The sequence below is a fragment of the Fimicolochytrium jonesii genome (assembly GCF_025526975.1).
Source record: "Fimicolochytrium jonesii strain JEL569 chromosome Unknown EV422scaffold_31, whole genome shotgun sequence".
Classification (NCBI taxonomy): domain Eukaryota; kingdom Fungi; phylum Chytridiomycota; class Chytridiomycetes; order Spizellomycetales; family Powellomycetaceae; genus Fimicolochytrium; species Fimicolochytrium jonesii.
This window is the reverse complement of record NW_026515698.1, coordinates 39,089-56,440: the sequence shown is the minus strand read 5'-3', so window position 1 is coordinate 56,440 and position 17,352 is coordinate 39,089. Positions and strand designations below refer to the sequence as shown.

Sequence of the window (17,352 nt, the reverse complement as noted above, 5' to 3'; positions counted from 1 at the left end):
AGCGTATAGGTTCACCCACCTTCAGTTGCTCTGACCTTGCTTTAAGTCCTCTCGACGTTTCAGAACGACTGGGGACGGGTCAGTTCGCAATGGGCGACGTTTCAGAACGATTGGGGACGATCGTAAGAACCCCAGACATCAAAGCCCGGTATGGGCTGCAAAAAACAGAACCGTCAATTAGAATTCCCGATGAACAAAAAACCCGTTTCTGTATGTACAAATCCATCAATCTCCCCTCCAAAAACATATCTACAGCCAGTCTTGTTCGACCTGAGCCCTCCTTGAAGAAGCCGTGCACAGAGACGGATAACCTCCCCTTTACCGTCCCAAAACAATCGGCCCCTTCCCGAATTCTCTGTGAGTGACAAGGGGAAGGGGCGGTTCAAAAATCATCATCATCCCCTAAAACATCCACATCCGCCCCCCGATCCCTGAACTCCGGCTCTTTCTCCATGATCGCAAACAACGGCGTTCCTCCACTCGACACCTAAACCACCCAAAGTTAATCAACACTCCATCCCCCTCCAACATAAAACAGATCTTTGATGATGCCCTTACCTGTGAACCGAGACATGCAGAAGTGAAGGCGGTGAAGGATTGAGGCGTGGGGCAGTAGAATCCGAGCACGAGGGAGGGATCGAGGGAGGTGAGGGAGATTGTGCGGATTTGCGGGGGTGTGTAAGTCGCTAGGTCCTACGGTATCAAGGTGTCAATGTGATTCACATGTGCATGTGGGGTGATAAGGCGTTGAACGTAAACACCCACCTCGTCTGTTGGATCAGGGAGGGAGACAGCGGGACGGACGGTGTGTGGGTCCAGATAAAGAACGTTGTCCCCTATACGACAGAAAGGGGGTAAGCGAACATTCGTCATCGCGTGAGACCCATGGAGGGAAAGTCGTTACCTGCCGTCCCGACGAAGAACAGCGAGGAGTTGGGTCGGCCCCTACATGAGTGGTGAGGTGAGTAACCTTTCCACGTGAGCAGCACCGGTATGAGGTTTTGTGTTTGACGTACCCGGCAACACCGACACAGGCCTCGATTCCAAAACACGCCTAGAACCGAACCTTCATCAGCTCTCTTCCCCCCCCCCCCCCCCACCCCGATTTTACCCTCCCTTTCCTCGAGACTCAACCCACCTTCAGCCCCGCAAAATAAACCGGATTTGTCTCCCTCACGCCCAACATCAAGGGCACTAATATGAGTACCGGCGTCCAGTCCCCTGTCGTGTCGTCGCCCGCACTCGTGCACTGTCTGATGACGCTGGAGGTATATAACGTGTTGTCCGTCGCAATGTGGACTGTGAGGTTAAGGTTTGGTGTCTGTTCCACTAGTTCCCTGATCCAAACAGAACTTGGTCAGAAAAGGGCCGGAATAAAGCAGAAACAGGGATACGATGTGAATATGAGGGCGAAAGCATACTTGAGACACTGCGAAATGGTACTAGGCCCAAACCACTCCCCAACACTCTTTCCAAACTTCCGTGCGCCAAGCAGGGCGATGTTGTGTAGCGAGAAGGGGGCGAGTGGTGTATCTGCGAACATTGATATGATGCGGGCGTGGGTGTGGGATGTCGTAGAGTCCGTGGTGGTTTGAGAGAGTCTCCAGTCTAGGTAACACAGATAGAGCGTTAGGAAATCGGTTCAACCGACTCTGAAGAAGAGATACACGCACCTTTTCCGAGTAAATGCCTCAACAGCACCCCACTTAACAACATCTGCCCACTCCTCAACATACACCCCCAGCCAACATCACTCGTAAACGCCGTGCCCTCGATCCCTTCAAACCCGCTCCGGTACGTCATCCATGGCCTGCTTCTGAAGTCGTCTAGAAAGGCTGGGTCGGTGAAGGAGGGGTAGGTGTGGGCGGCGAGGAAGGTTATGGGGCCTGTTGGGTGCATGGGGGAGGTGAGCCGGGACAGGAGGGTGGTGGGATCGGAGGAGGGGGATCGGAAGGCGGAGGAGGTGGTGTAGAAGAAGTGGGTGAGGCCGGAGTGGACTTTGCTCCAGATACCTGCTACGGAGTTCAAGGAGGAGAGTTAGAATCTTCAAATGTCAAGCGTCCGCTCACGAAGCTATCAATGGTCATAGGTATTGCGCCCTTTGCGCAAGGAACTCGCTCCGCTCGCAACTCGCATGGCTTTGCTCGTTGCAGAGAACCACCATCTTGCGGCTGCCATCACTTACACAACCTCAACCCTCATCCCACCCCTCATCCGCAACCGTTCCTCATCCCCATCCCTCGCCCAACCATCCTCATGCCTCCCTACCTTGCGGCGGACCACTCGTTGACCCAGTGTCCAACGTCTCAAACGAGATATCTGTTGTATCCGCGTCTATATCAGCTCCCGGTGCGAGTATCTGTTCCAGGTTAGGTGGTCGTTCCTCAGTATTTGGTGTGTTTGGTGTCAGTGTTGGTGCGGTAGGAGGAGGGGAGTGGAGGAGAGCGCCCTCCATGACTGAGTGGAGAGAGAGAGCGGAGGAGGGCCCTGAAAGTAGGTGTCAGGTGGGCGGTGTTCAATGCCAAGGTAAAGGAGATAGATCTCCCAAGACGGTTGCGAATAGCGCGGTAGGAAGTCGTGTGTAAGGCCGTGCGTCAGGTAAGGTAGCGCGATGTAAGTCAGAGGGTGAAGGATGTAAGTCCGAGTGTGGACGGAGGCGAGCCCCACCTGGCACCTTGTTACGGAACCGTGTCCTATATAACCCTAGCCCTAGCCCGAACCCTAACCCGAACCCGAATCCTAACCCTAACCGTGCCCTCACGTGCCCATATATTCGTTGCATAACCCTACTCTTTGCCGTCGGACTTGGTCCTCGATAGTTACGTTTTCTAGAACTACGTTGAATACAGGGAGGTTTCCATCACACCTACTACTCAGTACACTGTACTGTATCTACTATGTACAAACGTCAAAGGAAGCTTGATCGATAATGGGCTGGAGATACGATGTATTGAGAAGTGAAGAAGACTAGTTACTTGATTACGTTCAAGAATCCCTGCCCACGCTCATCGGCCGTAGCTCGTCGACCGTAGAGCTCGCCGCGACACCTTGAGTTTGGCGTACGCATGGGTGACGACCCCGCACACCCGGCCCGTTGCTTCACACATGTTCTGCTTGGGTGTCGTCGTCGTCGTTGGGGATAGGACTGATAACATTGTCAGTCAGGCTCTGCATGAACAGGCTGTCCTGATAGACATCCTTATTCATCAATAATCGCCACACCTTGAGTTTGGCGTTCGCATGCGTCAGACATCCGTCCCGCTGTCTGACACGCCTTGGTCATGTTCTGCCCCGCTGGATAGTTGTGGTACATATCGGTGACGGCTTCGCGTCGAGGCGTCCGCACATCACGTCCGTGCCGAGGAAGCAGGCGCGAAGCCGCACGGGAACTCGCCGACGGTCAGTCTGTCGGAAAGGGACGGGAACCGTCAGTCACCTCGTCAACTCGCGGGGATTACCCATAACATGTGGGTCCTTACGGTGTCGTCACAGAGGGGAATAATGCAGGGCCGGCATATAATATGCTGGCATGCGGAGAGAAGCATCTGGCCAGGCCGGTACCGGTTGCAGGGCCGGCGGGGCAGGAGGCTCCGGGGTGCTGGCGGAGTGCACCTCCGGGGTGTCCTGAGATGGGGTCGGTCAGAACCATGTAAGTCCGATCAACTGGGTACCATCCGTGAACTCACCACTCGTTGTTTCTTGAGAGCCTTTTTGAGGTCGTCCCCTCGGGTGGGACCCTGACCAGCTCGTTTCTTGGCCGGGGCTGGGCCGGCAGTGGAGGACGTGGCGGGAGCAGCTGTACTGGCCATGGCGGAGAGGAAGACGAGGAGAGGTTGCAAGGTTAAGAGCAAAAGATGTGAGGTCCGAGGACTGGCGGGAAGGTGCTGAGGGGACTACTGCCTTCCTTTTATATCCGCAGGGACAAGGACCGGTGCACGTCGGTGCCATTCATTATCGTCAGCCGCAACCAGGCCGACCTATCTCCACACTATATCGATGTGGATCTGAGTGCCATCATGGTGACGCTCCACAGAGTGACGCCAACCGCTCCGGTAGAGCCATGCGCCCTCTCTCCACGGTCGACGCTCGTGTTAGCTCTCCACATCAAGCAACGCGGGGGGCTACTGACAGGTGCGGTCGACATAGGAGTGACGCTTGGCTCTAAGGGGGGTGTGATGAGGTGCTGCAGGCGTCACCACACTGACCGCACCTGTCAGTAGCCCCCCGCGACAGCAAGGACTACTATGCCCGAGCGTGCCCTAAGAACCCGGACCGCCCCAAGATCTCGGCGGCGCCCGCCGAAGCTTTCGATGACGGCGACGAGGAGTTCCATTCGGCCGCGGAGGAGCCCCCGAGCCCCGCACTCCGTCGACAGTCAGGATTTTCTCCCCAGGGCCTGACCGCCTGCAGCGCCTCAGCGTCCAGACAACCCGATGGGCCTACCGGACCCCGACTGCAGGACACCATTCCGGAATACCGTCATCGACAAGCACACGTTCATGGTCCATGGGCGTGTCGGCGGCATCTTCTGCCGTATCCTCATAGACACCGGGTGCGTGCGGGTGAGGGAGGCCGCGAGCACCATCAAACGCCGACCAGGGGATGGTGGTTGGACCAGTTGAACTGGGTAACGATGTGCAAACAAGTCAGAAGGCTTCCAATCAAGCGGTCAATATGCACCTGCACAACACCACTTCTTCGGCAGATTTACAATGGGGCCAAGCCGTACTTGATGGAGGTCCACTGGGGCGCTATTCGAGACCACTGGGGCGCTATTCGAGTTACAAAGTAGAGGCAACAACAACCGAAAGAATGTGAAAACGTCTCCACCCCACCACCTCACCCAACATAATTAAAACACCCATAACAATAACACCGTCCCTCCCGCTCCCTCCACGGCGCTCCCTCGCCCCCACCCCCACTCACTCCCGCCTTCCCGTCCCCCGCAGCTCCACCACCCGCAGCCTTCGGGTTCAGCTTCTTCCCACAATAACTGCACGTAAAACACTCCATATGCCACACTTTGCCCGCAATCGATACGACTTCAGCTGTGCCCCCGCCGCGGGACGCGACGTGCTTTTGGCAGCCGGAGCAGAAAGGCGTTGACGGTGGGAGGGCGTGCGAGATTGAGGGGCCTGGGAGGGACGGAAGGTCGAGGTTGGCGGTCGCGGATGGGGAGGGGTCGGAATCGGAGCCGGAGCCGAGGGCGGACCCGGAATTTGGTTGGTTTTGTTGCTGGGCTCCTTTCTGAGGGCTGTGGGTGTCGAGTCGGCCCTGGACTCTTTGTTGGGAACCGCTGCCGTCGAAAGACGTCATGTTTTGGGTTCGGCGGATGGAATGGTGTGTCGCGCAGTAAGGCCGGCCTTGGTGCTCGTAGAATGTGCCGGTCGGGAATGGTTGTTTGCAGTCCTGATTTCCACAATCATCAGAAACCGCTGCGTCCACTCCCTTCACATTCACCATCCATATCCACTCCCAGAACTCACCCCACAAACGAAGCAATCCATATGCCACTCCTTCCCACAAGCCGACACGAATTCGCCAAAGATAACCTTCTCGCATCCACCGCATCGCGTCGCAAAGAGGGCGAAATAATCGTCTTCGCAGTAGGCCATGCCGTCCTTTTCGAGGAATGCCGCACCGGGCGGAAACAGCTTGCCGCACTGTGCGCAGAAGAAGTGGTGTGGGTGCCATGATCTGCCTAGAGCTTCGACACAGCGCTGTTGTTGGTAGACGTTAGTGCAAAGGGTAGGGAGATGCAGAGATCTCTGCGGCATAAAATAATTGATGATGCCCACCTCCATAACGACACCACTACAGTACGCACAACTCGGCAAATCCTTCTGCCAACACCCTTCACAAAAAGCAAACCCATCCTTCTCATAAAACCTCCCTTGGCCCAGCTGCCGGTCACACCCTCTGCACGTAAAATGTTCCGGGTGATACGTGCGTCCCATCGCATTAACAGTGGGTCCAATAACGGGTTTTGCGCACGTGGCGCAGGGCTTAGGCGTAACGGCTGGACGCACGGTGTTGGATGAACGCGCGGACCCGCCGCTGCTCCCTGGACCACCACCCGAACTGCCCAAGGCGCCGAAATCGAGGTTAGCGTTGCGAATTCCGCCAGGACCGCCGGAGCCGCCTACGCTGGATCTGCCGCTGCCGGGGGCACCGACTGATGCACGCGGTGGTGGGTGGTGGCGGGTGTCATCTTCGTCGGAAGAGGCATTTTGGCCACTAACCACTAGGCCTTTCAGGTCCGTGAGGTCTTTGAGGAGGCCGTTGAGCTCGCTGTTGGATTGGGTGGGGGCGGCTAGGTTGGTGGAAGAGCCCCCCCGGCCGCTAGAACCGAGCGCCGAACCAGCGGTGGCGGGGTTGTGCTGGGAGGGTTGCTGGAACTGTTGGTGTTGTCCTGGCTGCTGGGAAGGTGGAGGTGGCGGTTGCGCTGGTCCTAGCCCCGACACAGACTTTGGCACTACGCTCCCTCTAGAGGAGCCAGCCTTGTCTAGCTCCTTGAGCAGTCGGTCTGTGATAGGGAATCAAGAGAGGGAAACCGTCAGCGACACCATACACCAACCTCAACCCCGTGAAAACCCAAGTGTACAGTGAAAACCCCCGTGTCCAGGCTCCGCCGGTGAGCTATAAGATTGCTCCGCGATGGCGCTTCCCGCAAACATTGCGCCTGGAGCCACGGGAAAGGGAGCGGAACAGACGCTTACCGAGTTCGTTCATATCGGAGAGAGTGCAACGATGAGCCCAAGTAAGTGCTGAATATGCCTGCGTGTGCAGTGGGACCGGCGCCGAAAGCCACTTTGGGAGGGGGGGGGGGAGGCCGCAACTCGTCGCGTCTCTCAGCAGCTCGCCGCCTGCGGGTTAGGGTTGCCCAACCTTGCTGTCAAAATGAGTACATACGTCCGCAAATTGCTCGGGATTTCTCGTAGTCTCGTCTTTACAAGCGAGGAGTCATCACTTGACTGGGTATCTTTGACGGCTTCTTTTCCTTTGCCTTTGGCGCTTCGCTTTCTCTTCCTTATTGGTGACAACGACGACGATGGCTCTCCGCTTGATTCCATCTCCTCTATTTCTTCCGCACTCAGGGCGAAGGGCGTCAGCTCCGCTCCTTCCTCCGCCATGATCGACGTCGCTTGAAGATCCTCTAGCGTTCTTTCCGTTTTCTTTTCCCATGTCAATGGGTCGGTGATCTCGTAGACCGCTGACCACGTCCCCGCACCAAACAGCTGCTCGTACCGCTGTTTCTCCACTCGGGTTGCATCCGGATTCTTCGTCATCCCCCCTTTGTGGCACCAGAGCAGTCGCAGACCAGTCCGATAGACCGACGTATCTATCGACGCCTTGTCCATCAGAGGATGCGTTGCAAGTGCTACTTTCATATCCGCACAGAACTTTTTAGCCCCCCTTTCGTCCACAACTACGTCCGGAAAGTGGAGGTGCATCTTGTACGGCATGCGAGTCGCTAGAATCAGCCGTGGCGCCCTGCTCAGCGCCCTTGAAAGGATCGTCGTCGCTGCTATCGGGATCAACTGCAGCTGCTCGTGTAACCTTTCCCGCCAGTCATCTCCGCTTTGATTTTGCATGAAATGTTCGACTCTTTCATATTGGAAGTCGACGTCAATGAAGAGCTTGAAGATCGGCCGAATCTTCTCAGTCAACGCGTTGGGACCCACGGAGAGGTCCACGCTTGTTTGAACGTGATCAAGCAACTCATTCTGTAGCTTGCCCGTGTCTGCAATGTTCAGCGTTTTCGTCACCTTCCCCTTCAAACCGAGGCTGAACGCCGTGTGCGTGTGTTCGGTGCCGGGCCAGCCGCGTTGCACCTTCCAGAAACGTCAGTAGGGCTATCTTACGGTTACTCCACTGTCGCTGTTACTGATCTGCCTCTTACGGCGGTACAGCCGCAGCAGTGGTTCTTATAGCAACACGTTTATCGATAAACTCTCGACCCACAGAAGTTACTACGTCGCGACCACCTTGACCCTAACCCGTCGCGACTCAACAATACGACGGTTTGTGACTGATGGCTATGACTGATGGCAATCGCAAATGGAGGCGAGCTGCTGCACAGATCGCAGCCAGATGCGAACATTTGTGCATATTTACAGGCCATCGTAGGGGTTGCGGAAAGCAATATAGAACTAATGCTAGGAAAGATACAACTACAACCACTAATCGAAGCACATATGCCCGTTATAACATCTTGCCTTCTTTGAACTTTCGAAACCTCACTGCGTAAACCAAGAGAACCGGACCAAACAACCCCCTCCAACTCGTGACTTGCTGAGAAGCGTGGAGTGAAATAGAGTGAGATCTCAGATAGGAATGGCACCATACGGAACGTGAATGTCACGGGGTAACCCGCACCAAACGTGGTATTGCACATGGTGCCGTTTGTAAAAATGATGCTCGGACGTCGGGTTAGCGGTGGTTGCACCTCCGCTGCTCGTCGCTCGCGTCCCGACGTATGTTTGTACACCACATGTCGCACAAATTGGTGGGTAATCCATATTTGCAAGTGGTGTCCGTGTTTGTCGGGAAACATTTTCGGCACTTGCTGCATTCCCATTGATATCCTATATGTGATAGTGAGTGACGGAGTTACTTGAAGGAAACACATCTGGGAAAAATGAGCCCCTTTGCCTTACCTGTAAGAAGCACAGGGAGTATTGATTCTTTTATTGGCCCGTCACAATCGGGCCTGTCGCATTTTAAAACTCCACTGGTCAGGCTTCGGGTGCACTCCCAACATAAGCACTTGTAATAGGAGGCTGCAATGGTTCATTCCGCAATGAGGGCTGTCCACGCAATGGCGTTTGCGAACTCGACTGCTCACCTGGCGACGTGGTTAAAGCAACCATGCCTTCAGAGCAACGCCGGCAGTCATATTCCAAACTTTGGAGTCCAGCCTCATAAAACTCGCTACCGCGACATGGGTCCTCACAAGATGTGAAGCCCCGCTCTCTGGCTTTATACAGACTCATCTCCACAGATGGCAGTCGCTGCCCGCGGGCCGATGTCGAATACATCTTGGGACAGTTTTGGTTCCAGTGAAACTCTTTCAACAAAGGGCTTTTCTTTTTTCGCACTACTACAGGGGTCTGCCATAATGTTAAAGGTAGCACCCAAGGAAAAGACGTTGCACAATACATACCTTATAGAGATTCATCAAACTCCTCATCTTCCCAGGATGTAGCTTCAGAATTCCTTCCTCGGCAAGAAATATCGCTATAGGACTTAGGCGGTATCCAGCCTGCCATCCGAACTGCTTCTCCAGAACCATGTTAGCCTCTGCCGAGCAAGCACGTGATACCGCTCGGAATGTGATGAGCGTTTTGAATGGTAAATAGTTCAAAATCGGGCGCCAGTGGTCAATCGGGAAAACAGCCTGCCCCTTGGCTTTCTCTTTGTGCTTCTTCACGTTCTCATGCTCGGAACTACCGGTTTTCGCTAAGTCTTTCTCTGTTGACATTGCGGAGTTGCTTGAGTGGGTGATGGGAAAGCGTGTGAGTGATGTCGGGGAAACCTCCTATTTTCGAACTTCCTTTGTATTGTATCCTTTCGTACTTCCTTTCTATTGTACGAGGGCTGGCGCCCCCCGCCTTCGGGGCGGGTCATTTCGTGCGGGGGAAGGGCTGTGAAACAGAAATCTTATTACCGCAGAACTGTGGGGATGCAGCAGCGGAAGGGATGGAACCAAAAATAGACAGTTTATACAACCCGCAACGACAACGAGTTCGCCCTTAGAACAAGTAGCCCGGGACTTTGGTACTCCTCCTCGTCGTACCGTTTATACAACCCGCTGCAGCTTGCAATGAGCAGAGCAGACAGAAGCATCGTCTACAGCATCGTCGCAGCCCATCTCGCAATCTCATTCCCATTCCCATCCTGATTCCCAATCCCAACCTCAATCTCGAAATGCTTGGCGGTAACGACACAGACAGCAACGCAGAAAGCCTGCCACTCACACCAGCTGCTTCAGCAAAGCGACGCCAGCGCCCAAGCATTCGTCCTGTTCACGACATCGCTCTTTTGAAGGAGGCCATCGCAATCTTCCCTTACGGCAAACCACGGGCAGCAAAAGCGGAGGCGTGGATGCAGATGGCTTGCAACGCCAACACCGCAGTTGGGGCAGATATTTTTGATGAGCGGCGGGCACGGGAGCGGTGCAAAACACTGGTTGAGGCCCACCGCGCAGATGACCTTCTCTCGCTGAGGGCGTCTGGTACCAACGAGGAATACAGTGAGCGCGAGCAGCTTCTCACTGATTTAACAGAGATGATTGATACTGGGGACCTCACTCGGGCTGCAGATGCTGAGAGGCGGGCGAGGGAGGAGGCTCAGGGGGAGCAGCTGCGTTTGGAAGCGCTGGAGGGCTTGAGTGCACACCGTCAGGGCTCTCGATCTGCCAGTGTCTCGGTGGATGGCTCGGATGCCCCCCGTCAGCGTGCACGACGGGATACAGGTGAATGGGACATTGAGGCATGGTTGAAGGAGGATGCGGCGTCACGAAAGGAGGCCTATGATCGACGCTTTGCAATGGAACAGCAGCGGATTGCGGTGGATCACCGGCGCTGTGACCAAATGGACCAGATATTACAGTTGTTAATCAGTAAACTGACTTAATATCATTCATGAGCAGTTCTCAAATATTCTTCTACGGATGGGGGGTCAACTAAAAAGGAGCTCTCAGCGCAACTTCTGTACAAACAGGAGTGGATGTTGGTAAGAAGGGCGGCCACCAGATAGTATTTCGCCACGGGCTGCAACAGAATCTTGTCGTTCTTCTTGAAGTCGATAAACGCCCAGAACTGAACGATCTTGCCAAAACCCACTCGGCGGAAACCCGCACAGAGCTCATGCGAGCATTGAAGTCCCTTTGCGCGGGAGTTAGCGCGGCCCCTTTGAACCCTGATATCAGCCAGGATTTCCGCGAATATGCTGGATCGCCATATATGACGCACTTCTGCTCGGTGAAGGGGGGATGCTGCAGGACTGCTTCCTCGAGGCCACTCTCAGCCAGAATCCGCACATCGTGCCGTTTCTCCAAAAATGGGCCGCTCAAATGAATGATCAACCCGTCGGGGGCGGTAACTGACTGATATTTCAGCGCATGCACTCGCTTATGTCCGTTGAAAAATGGACGTTGCGCTGGTTTTGGGCGCGGGATTGGGCGCACGGTCCCGTTATAGTATTGCGCTTCGAACTGCGCATAAAATCGATCATATTCCGACGCCGATTATACGCCTAGAATCTTCGACGAGCGAATGAAATCACCTTTATACGACAACGTCAAAATACCGTCAAAACTTCCGACAATAAATCGACACACTCGCGTTCCCGACACTCCGGCGATTACCAAATACAGCTACCTTTACCAAAACCTTGCTTCACAACGACGTTTTGTCCTCGGATATGACTGTCATGCAAAAAATGTAGGCGTAGGAGAGGATCTCACACATGAAAGCACCCCCCGACCCGACTCTCAACCAACCGGAAGCTCCCACGACGCCCGAAACGCTGAAGAAATCACGTGCGAAACGAGAAAACCAATTTCCGGTGGCTGTATATGCCGAACGTTGCAGAAAACCCCGAGAAAAGTTTAGCAATAAGACTGTATCAACGCCAAAATTGCGAATGGAAAAAGGAAAAACTACATAGACCGCCGCAGGAAAAGAGAAAAAGACCCCGACGTAGCTAAATCCTCTAGAGACGACTAGTAGAGAATTTGGACTTCGACAAAATTCCATAGCCTAGAAAAATCCATATAAAAACCCGCCTGTTTTCCCCAGACCTTTGTACAATACGCAGAACACAGATCACGATCAACAACAGAGCTTTCTACTTCTCTACTACCGACGACTTCTTTCAGTTTCAGATAGACTTTCAAGGCGCGCTCATAGACCCGGAGAGCTTAGACAAGACGACCCCGAGTGTCGTGACTTGTACTTTGCTGACGTTGCCGAGGACTTGATAGTTCAGGAATCTTGTAAGAAGAGCTGAGAGTGAGATTGGATAACCCCGTTGTTTTGGTTTGTAGTCAAACCTACAGATATTCCCGATTTTGTACTTCGTACCCGTACCCGTAAATCCCGACCCCATATTAGAAGAAGGACTCCTTTCAAAGCACCTGGATATTAAGGTGGCAAGACAACGCTCTCACTTGAGATCTCTTCTTGTGCTATTGAGAGACCGGCAGCTTATTTTTCCCGAGACCCGACCGTAACCCCGTATTCGACAGACCCTCGTTTCTGCCGGCCACCACCACATTTACTGGCGACCTTACCAGGAGTCCTCTTCTTCGACGAAAAGCGATTCTATCGCTCAGACTTTCTTTCGACCCGCTTATCTGTATAGACTTCGTACCTACCGTACAATAAAAATCGACGAAAAACGATACGCTGGTTATTCGACTCGCTATCTACCAAAAACAGCCGCTTTTCGACAGCTCGACAGCACGTCTCCGCCCGACTTTTCGACAGCCTACCCCTTGTTTCGACACGCCAAAGCGCGTTTTCACACGTGCATCCTGCTGCGCCACTCTTTGACGTCAGCACTTTTGTACTCCAACAACCGACTCGTTTTTAGAGACGACCTTCGACCGTCTATTTTAAACACCTTCGCATTTTTGGAGTAATAGCAACTTTCTCGCCAAAATGGCCGACGCTAATCCACTGCCTGACAACCCAAATCCCGATCCGAACCCGGACCCGAACAATCCGCCTAACCCACCTCCCAATTATGGGGCAAATAACCCTTTTTTTACTGTGACTGCCGACCAGTTTGCGGTACTACTTTGAGTTGCTAGTTCGAAAGGTTTACCTATGATAGGACAACCTGGAGCTATAGATTTCGATGGAAGAGATGTACAAGAGAAAATCGACCTATTCTATGCTCCACTTAACGACGCTGGATATGAACCTGACGCCGAGTGCCCGAGCATTGTCCTAAACCCTCCGCACACCACACTTTGCAGTCCGTATAACCCGCGAGATCCCGCTATTGCTAATCACCGAGAACGACAAATCGTGGAATTGAAACACAAACGATGTATGCAGCCATTCATCCAGTATTCGAAACCAAGCATTCGACCGCTGCTTCGTAGTATGCCTAGTTTCCAATCGCTCGACATAACCGAAAATACTCGATGGAGACAAGAACCAACCTGGGCAACATTTACTGAAGAAGTGATATTCCACTTTGATGCGTTTCAAACTCGCCATACCTTCAACGACCTCGAACAATGGGCTCTCAGTCGACGAGACCATGTCAAACAGAACACTGCCAACGTTGCTGAATTGATCAACGAAATGGCCTATCGATATGCAAGAATCGATGGGGTCGCCGACAAAGAAAAGATCAATCTGCTTCTGACCCCGTGGAAAGATGAACCCGGCTTCGACAAACGAGTTCTCCAACGAGCCAGAAGACTCGGTGCTGAGCGTGGAACCACTTGCAACCGACTCAGTTACCCTCCGTTAGCCGAATTATGGAAGCCATCACCGAAGCAACCAATGAAGATGCCGCGCTTTCTCAACTTACGACAGTTATTAAGCAACCCGATTCCGACGTGCGATCTATGACCGTCCAGAAACCGATTCTTATGATCCCCGGTATTACCAACCCGACTGTTAGCGGCCAGCTGAACTTCGTACAAGGACAAGTATAACAGACCGAGAGCAAACTTGACCGAGCAGTACGCGAAATGACCAAACGAATGGCACAGTTGCAGACTAACCAGAACCGAATCCTGCAGAGCTTGACTCCTGCGACCCGACTTCCGCCTGCAAACGATTTGCAAGGCAGTAGCTCAACAAACACCGGCAATGCGAATGTGCGACCCTTGCGATGCGTTTACTGCGATCAAGAAAGACACCAGCGCAGATTTTGCAGAGACTTTTCCGAGGTTCAGAACCGAGGAGAGCTAGTTCTTAACGGACAAGGACGAATTGCGTACCCTGACAATATGACGAGTGGAGTACCCGGACAAGAAATCCCTTTGAATATTGGACGAGGAGGGATCAAGAAAGTTTTCGAAGATTCCAAAGCTGCCGTACTCCGCAACCGCAACACTTCCGCCAATCAGAGATCCTACAGTCATTCAATCAATTCGTTCATGTTGCGAAACGATGATAAGAAAAAGACCCGTGAAACATCCGAATGCTCATCCGAAATCCGAGATTATCTTGAAGAACATGCCAAAGATTTGACCTATACGATTCGGAACATTACGAACTGGGATGATCCCATTCATTTCGATACGACTATTGCCCAAGCCCGCGATCCGAAACGACCTGCTGTTGCTGACCCAGATGACAGAAACCGACCCCGAAGTGGACAAGCACCCGCCAGAGCTGGAACCGATACGGAAGATGCAGATGACACCGGCCGAAAGAGAAAATTACCTACCCGAGCCGTCCGAGAAAGATTCGCTGGAAGAGATATCCTGAAACCAGGAGAGAAAAAGAAACGCCGTCCGATTGGAGACCGACCAATTGACGATCAACCTGTTACGCTGATGGAGACTGATACTGAGACCAAGACGAATGAAGAACGACCCAAACGAAGACAGCCAAAGTTCAAGTTTTATCCTGACATTGCAGACCAAGGCAATCATCCTGTTGACGCGATCAAACGCAGACTCTACAAGAACGTCAACATTGGCATTACCTTCCCGGAACTGATGACGCTCAGTCCCAAATTTCGAAAATCTGTTGCATCCGACCTACGACAACACCGTGTACCAATCGACCAGCATGAAGAAAGAATCAAGAAACAAAGTGATCGAGAAAAGCAGAAGAAAGCCTGTGATGAACGAATCGCCGAAATGTCGTTCAACGTGAACGCCATCCAACATGCAGCACGCCCTCAGCAGTACCTCAAAAATGTGTACAACATTCAGTCTGAAGAGATGGATGAGGGAGAGGTGATGATGTTTCGACAAATTGCGATGGAACAATATAAGACCCCAACTCTAAGTGGAATCAGTCCGCACGCGAACGTTAAAATCAACCAGTACTCGAACTCGATCGTTGCACTATCAGATTCCGGAGCCGAAGTGAATCTAATGTCACTACGTTTATTCGAAGCACTGAACATCCCGATCGAAACAACCATTCCCGCAAACACGACGTTGAAGAATATGGATGGAAGACCCAGTCGAATTAATAGTGTCGTCTACGATGTCAAGATTTCTATTGGATCCATCAGTTGCTCGACCGCCTGTTTTGTCAGTTCCGAGTCCCTCAGTCACGATTTGATTTTGGGAAGACCGTACCGCCAAATTACTCGATTAGAAGAGAAGAATTGCGATGATGGAAGTGTATGGTGTCGTATATTCGACCCAGAATCTGCCAAAAGCGCCCAATTCCTCGCCGCACCAGCCAAGTATGAGATTCAACCTCTGGACACGTACTTGAAGACATCAAAACGATGGGGTCATCCCAAAACCATAAGCTTACCTACTGACAGCCGCCAATGTCAACCGCCAAATGTCAAACGCCAATGTCAATGTCAATGTCAGTGTCAATGTCAGTGTCAATGACAATGTCAATGCCACTCCCCCTCTCTCCTCTCATTTCGTCAATCCTCTTGCAATATCGCCACTCCTCCTCTCTCCTCTCATTTCGCCAATCCCCCCTCGGCTTCTCCACACCCCCCACTACTTCCCCATAGCCAGCAGCTGTAGCAATGCTCTCTACGCTCGCCACGCACGCTCTAGGAGCATAGCTGGCGCCCCCCCAGTCCCCTCTTGTTGTTGTTGTTCTCTGATCTGCTGGGTTGCCTATCTATAAATAGCTGGCCTCTCTTCGTCCATTCCCTTCCTCCCCAGCAGATCAACACCAGTTCTTCTCATCTCCTGTTCTAGTCCTTGTTTCTTGTTTCGCCAATACAATCTCTGGTCGCCTATCACACTCGCCCTGCCTTCCCTACTTCGCTTCCGCCCCGTCGTCGAGATCATAACAGTTTGATCTGCTCCAACACTGCAAAGTTCAGAACCTGTCCAGCCCTGCATCCGACAAACCTTTTTCGCCATGTCCCAACCCGAATCCGTACCTTTCACCGCCAAGCAATGGAACGATATGTGCCAAGCCATCGCCGCCTTGCAAAGCCAAAACGCCAACTTGCAGGCCAACCTAGTGCAAGCCCAAGCCGACGCACAAGCTGCCCAGAGCATCGCCGCCCAGGTTCAAGCCGATACGTACACCCGTCCCCAAGTCGCCAACCCTGCTCTGGAGCCAAGAATCAGCTCGCCCCAGAAGTTTGATGGTACCCGCAGCAAATTCCGTGGGTGGTGGAACAACATCCGGTTGATGTTTGCTCTCCAGCCCGACCGCTACCCCAGCGACATCATCAAGATCCAAACTATTGGCACCTACCTCACCGGCACTGCGCAAGCCTGGATGGCGCCCCTAGTCGAACGCCAAGATCACAGCCTTCAGGACTTCAATAGTTTTATCAGTCAGATGCAATCGGTCTTCGGAGACAGCGACAGGGTCCGCACCTCTGAAAACAAGCTCCAGAACCTTCGCCAAACCCGTGCAGCAACCGAGTACGTCGCTGAGTTCCGCCAGCTACAATGCGATGTCTCCTGGAATGACCAGGCCCTGATTGCTACCTGTTATGGACGACGCGTCCATACCATGCGCTTACCTCATGACAGCATCCCAAACAGTCAGTCAATGTCAATTCCCTGTCAAAACCTGACATCTGCCAAACCTCGCAGCCGCACGCAGCCGCGCTACCCCACACCTGCCACTGCCTTCATTTCTCCACGCAGCCGCACGTAGCCACACCTCCCAACACTCGGCGCTTACAAACCCTTCTCCATACTTCCCCACGTACCCGCCCACAGCCTCAGCGTAGCCACCCCATCCCCAGTCTTCTGTTTCTATGCTTCCCCACCCTTGGCGCTTCTCTTGGCTTCCCTCTCATTCCGTACCCTTCTGCTTCCCCACGCTTCCCCAGCCTTCCCAGAAAAACATAAATAGCCGCCTCCCCTGAGCTCCCCACTTCCTGATCCCCCAGCAGATCAACACCAGTTCTTCTCATCTCCTGTTCTAGTCCTTGTTTCTTGTTTCGCCAATACAATCTCTTGCCGCCTATCACTCTCGCCTTGTCTTCTCTACTTCGCTTCCGCCTCAGTCGTCGAGATCATAACAGTTTGATCTGCTCCAACACTGCGAAGTTCAGAACCCGTCAAGCCTTGCATCTGCCAAACCTGTTCGCCATGTCCCAATCCGAATCTGTACCTTTCACCGCCAAAGCAATGGAATGATATGTGCCAAAGTCAACCCCAACGTAGCCCAAGCCCAAGCCAACGCACAAGCTGCTCAGAAC

General features: G+C 53.2%; 4 protein-coding genes across 4 annotated transcripts; 1 reads left to right on the top strand and 3 right to left on the bottom strand.

Annotated features, from left to right (window-relative positions):
* Positions 1-382: 382 nt before the first annotated feature.
* On the bottom strand, positions 383-2,455 carry EV422DRAFT_571102 (uncharacterized protein; the record flags this gene model as incomplete). Its single annotated transcript, XM_053072953.1, has 9 exons — positions 383-487; positions 559-693; positions 766-836; positions 905-945; positions 1,017-1,054; positions 1,139-1,337; positions 1,422-1,608; positions 1,674-2,015; positions 2,269-2,455. 9 exons carry the CDS (start codon positions 2,453-2,455, stop codon positions 383-385), a joined length of 1,305 nt encoding a protein of 434 aa, XP_052921986.1.
* Positions 2,456-4,653: 2,198 nt separating this feature from the next.
* Positions 4,654-6,826, bottom strand: EV422DRAFT_260873 (uncharacterized protein). The gene is made up of 4 exons (XM_053065792.1): positions 6,720-6,826; positions 5,799-6,526; positions 5,487-5,720; positions 4,654-5,409 (listed from the first exon to the last, which is right to left on the bottom strand). The coding sequence occupies exons 1-4, from the start codon at positions 6,730-6,732 to the stop codon at positions 4,840-4,842; spliced, it is 1,545 nt and encodes a 514-aa protein (XP_052921985.1). The 5' UTR covers positions 6,733-6,826; the 3' UTR covers positions 4,654-4,839.
* A 1,516-nt stretch (positions 6,827-8,342) lies between these two features.
* Positions 8,343-9,707, bottom strand: EV422DRAFT_260830 (uncharacterized protein). Its single transcript, XM_053065791.1, has 4 exons — positions 9,167-9,707; positions 8,849-9,113; positions 8,661-8,783; positions 8,343-8,588 (listed from the first exon to the last, which is right to left on the bottom strand). Exons 1-4 carry the CDS (start codon positions 9,482-9,484, stop codon positions 8,434-8,436), a joined length of 861 nt encoding a protein of 286 aa, XP_052921984.1. The 5' UTR covers positions 9,485-9,707; the 3' UTR covers positions 8,343-8,433.
* Positions 9,708-9,930: 223 nt separating this feature from the next.
* EV422DRAFT_622898 (uncharacterized protein) lies at positions 9,931-10,913 on the top strand (the record flags this gene model as incomplete). The annotated part of the gene is made up of 3 exons (XM_053074192.1): positions 9,931-10,588; positions 10,655-10,737; positions 10,807-10,913. The coding sequence occupies 3 exons, from the start codon at positions 9,931-9,933 to the stop codon at positions 10,825-10,827; spliced, it is 762 nt and encodes a 253-aa protein (XP_052921983.1). The 3' UTR covers positions 10,828-10,913.
* Positions 10,914-17,352: the final 6,439 nt, after the last annotated feature.

Bases quoted from the DNA above. Each gene is read 5' to 3' on its own strand.
- EV422DRAFT_260873 (XM_053065792.1), bottom strand. The intron at 5,721-5,798 runs GTGGGCATCATC...TACCAACAACAG, and splicing joins GTAGTGGTGTCGTTATGGAG to CGCTGTGTCGAAGCTCTAGG. The intron at 5,410-5,486 runs GTGAGTTCTGGG...TGTGGAAATCAG, and splicing joins TGGATTGCTTCGTTTGTGGG to GACTGCAAACAACCATTCCC.
- EV422DRAFT_260830 (XM_053065791.1), bottom strand. From the start codon at position 9,484: ATGTCAACAGAGAAAGACTTAGCGAAAACCGGTAGTTCCGAGCATGAG. The intron at 8,784-8,848 runs GTGAGCAGTCGA...GAACCATTGCAG, and splicing joins TGCTTTAACCACGTCGCCAG to CCTCCTATTACAAGTGCTTA. The intron at 8,589-8,660 runs GTAAGGCAAAGG...TATCACATATAG, and splicing joins ACTCCCTGTGCTTCTTACAG to GATATCAATGGGAATGCAGC.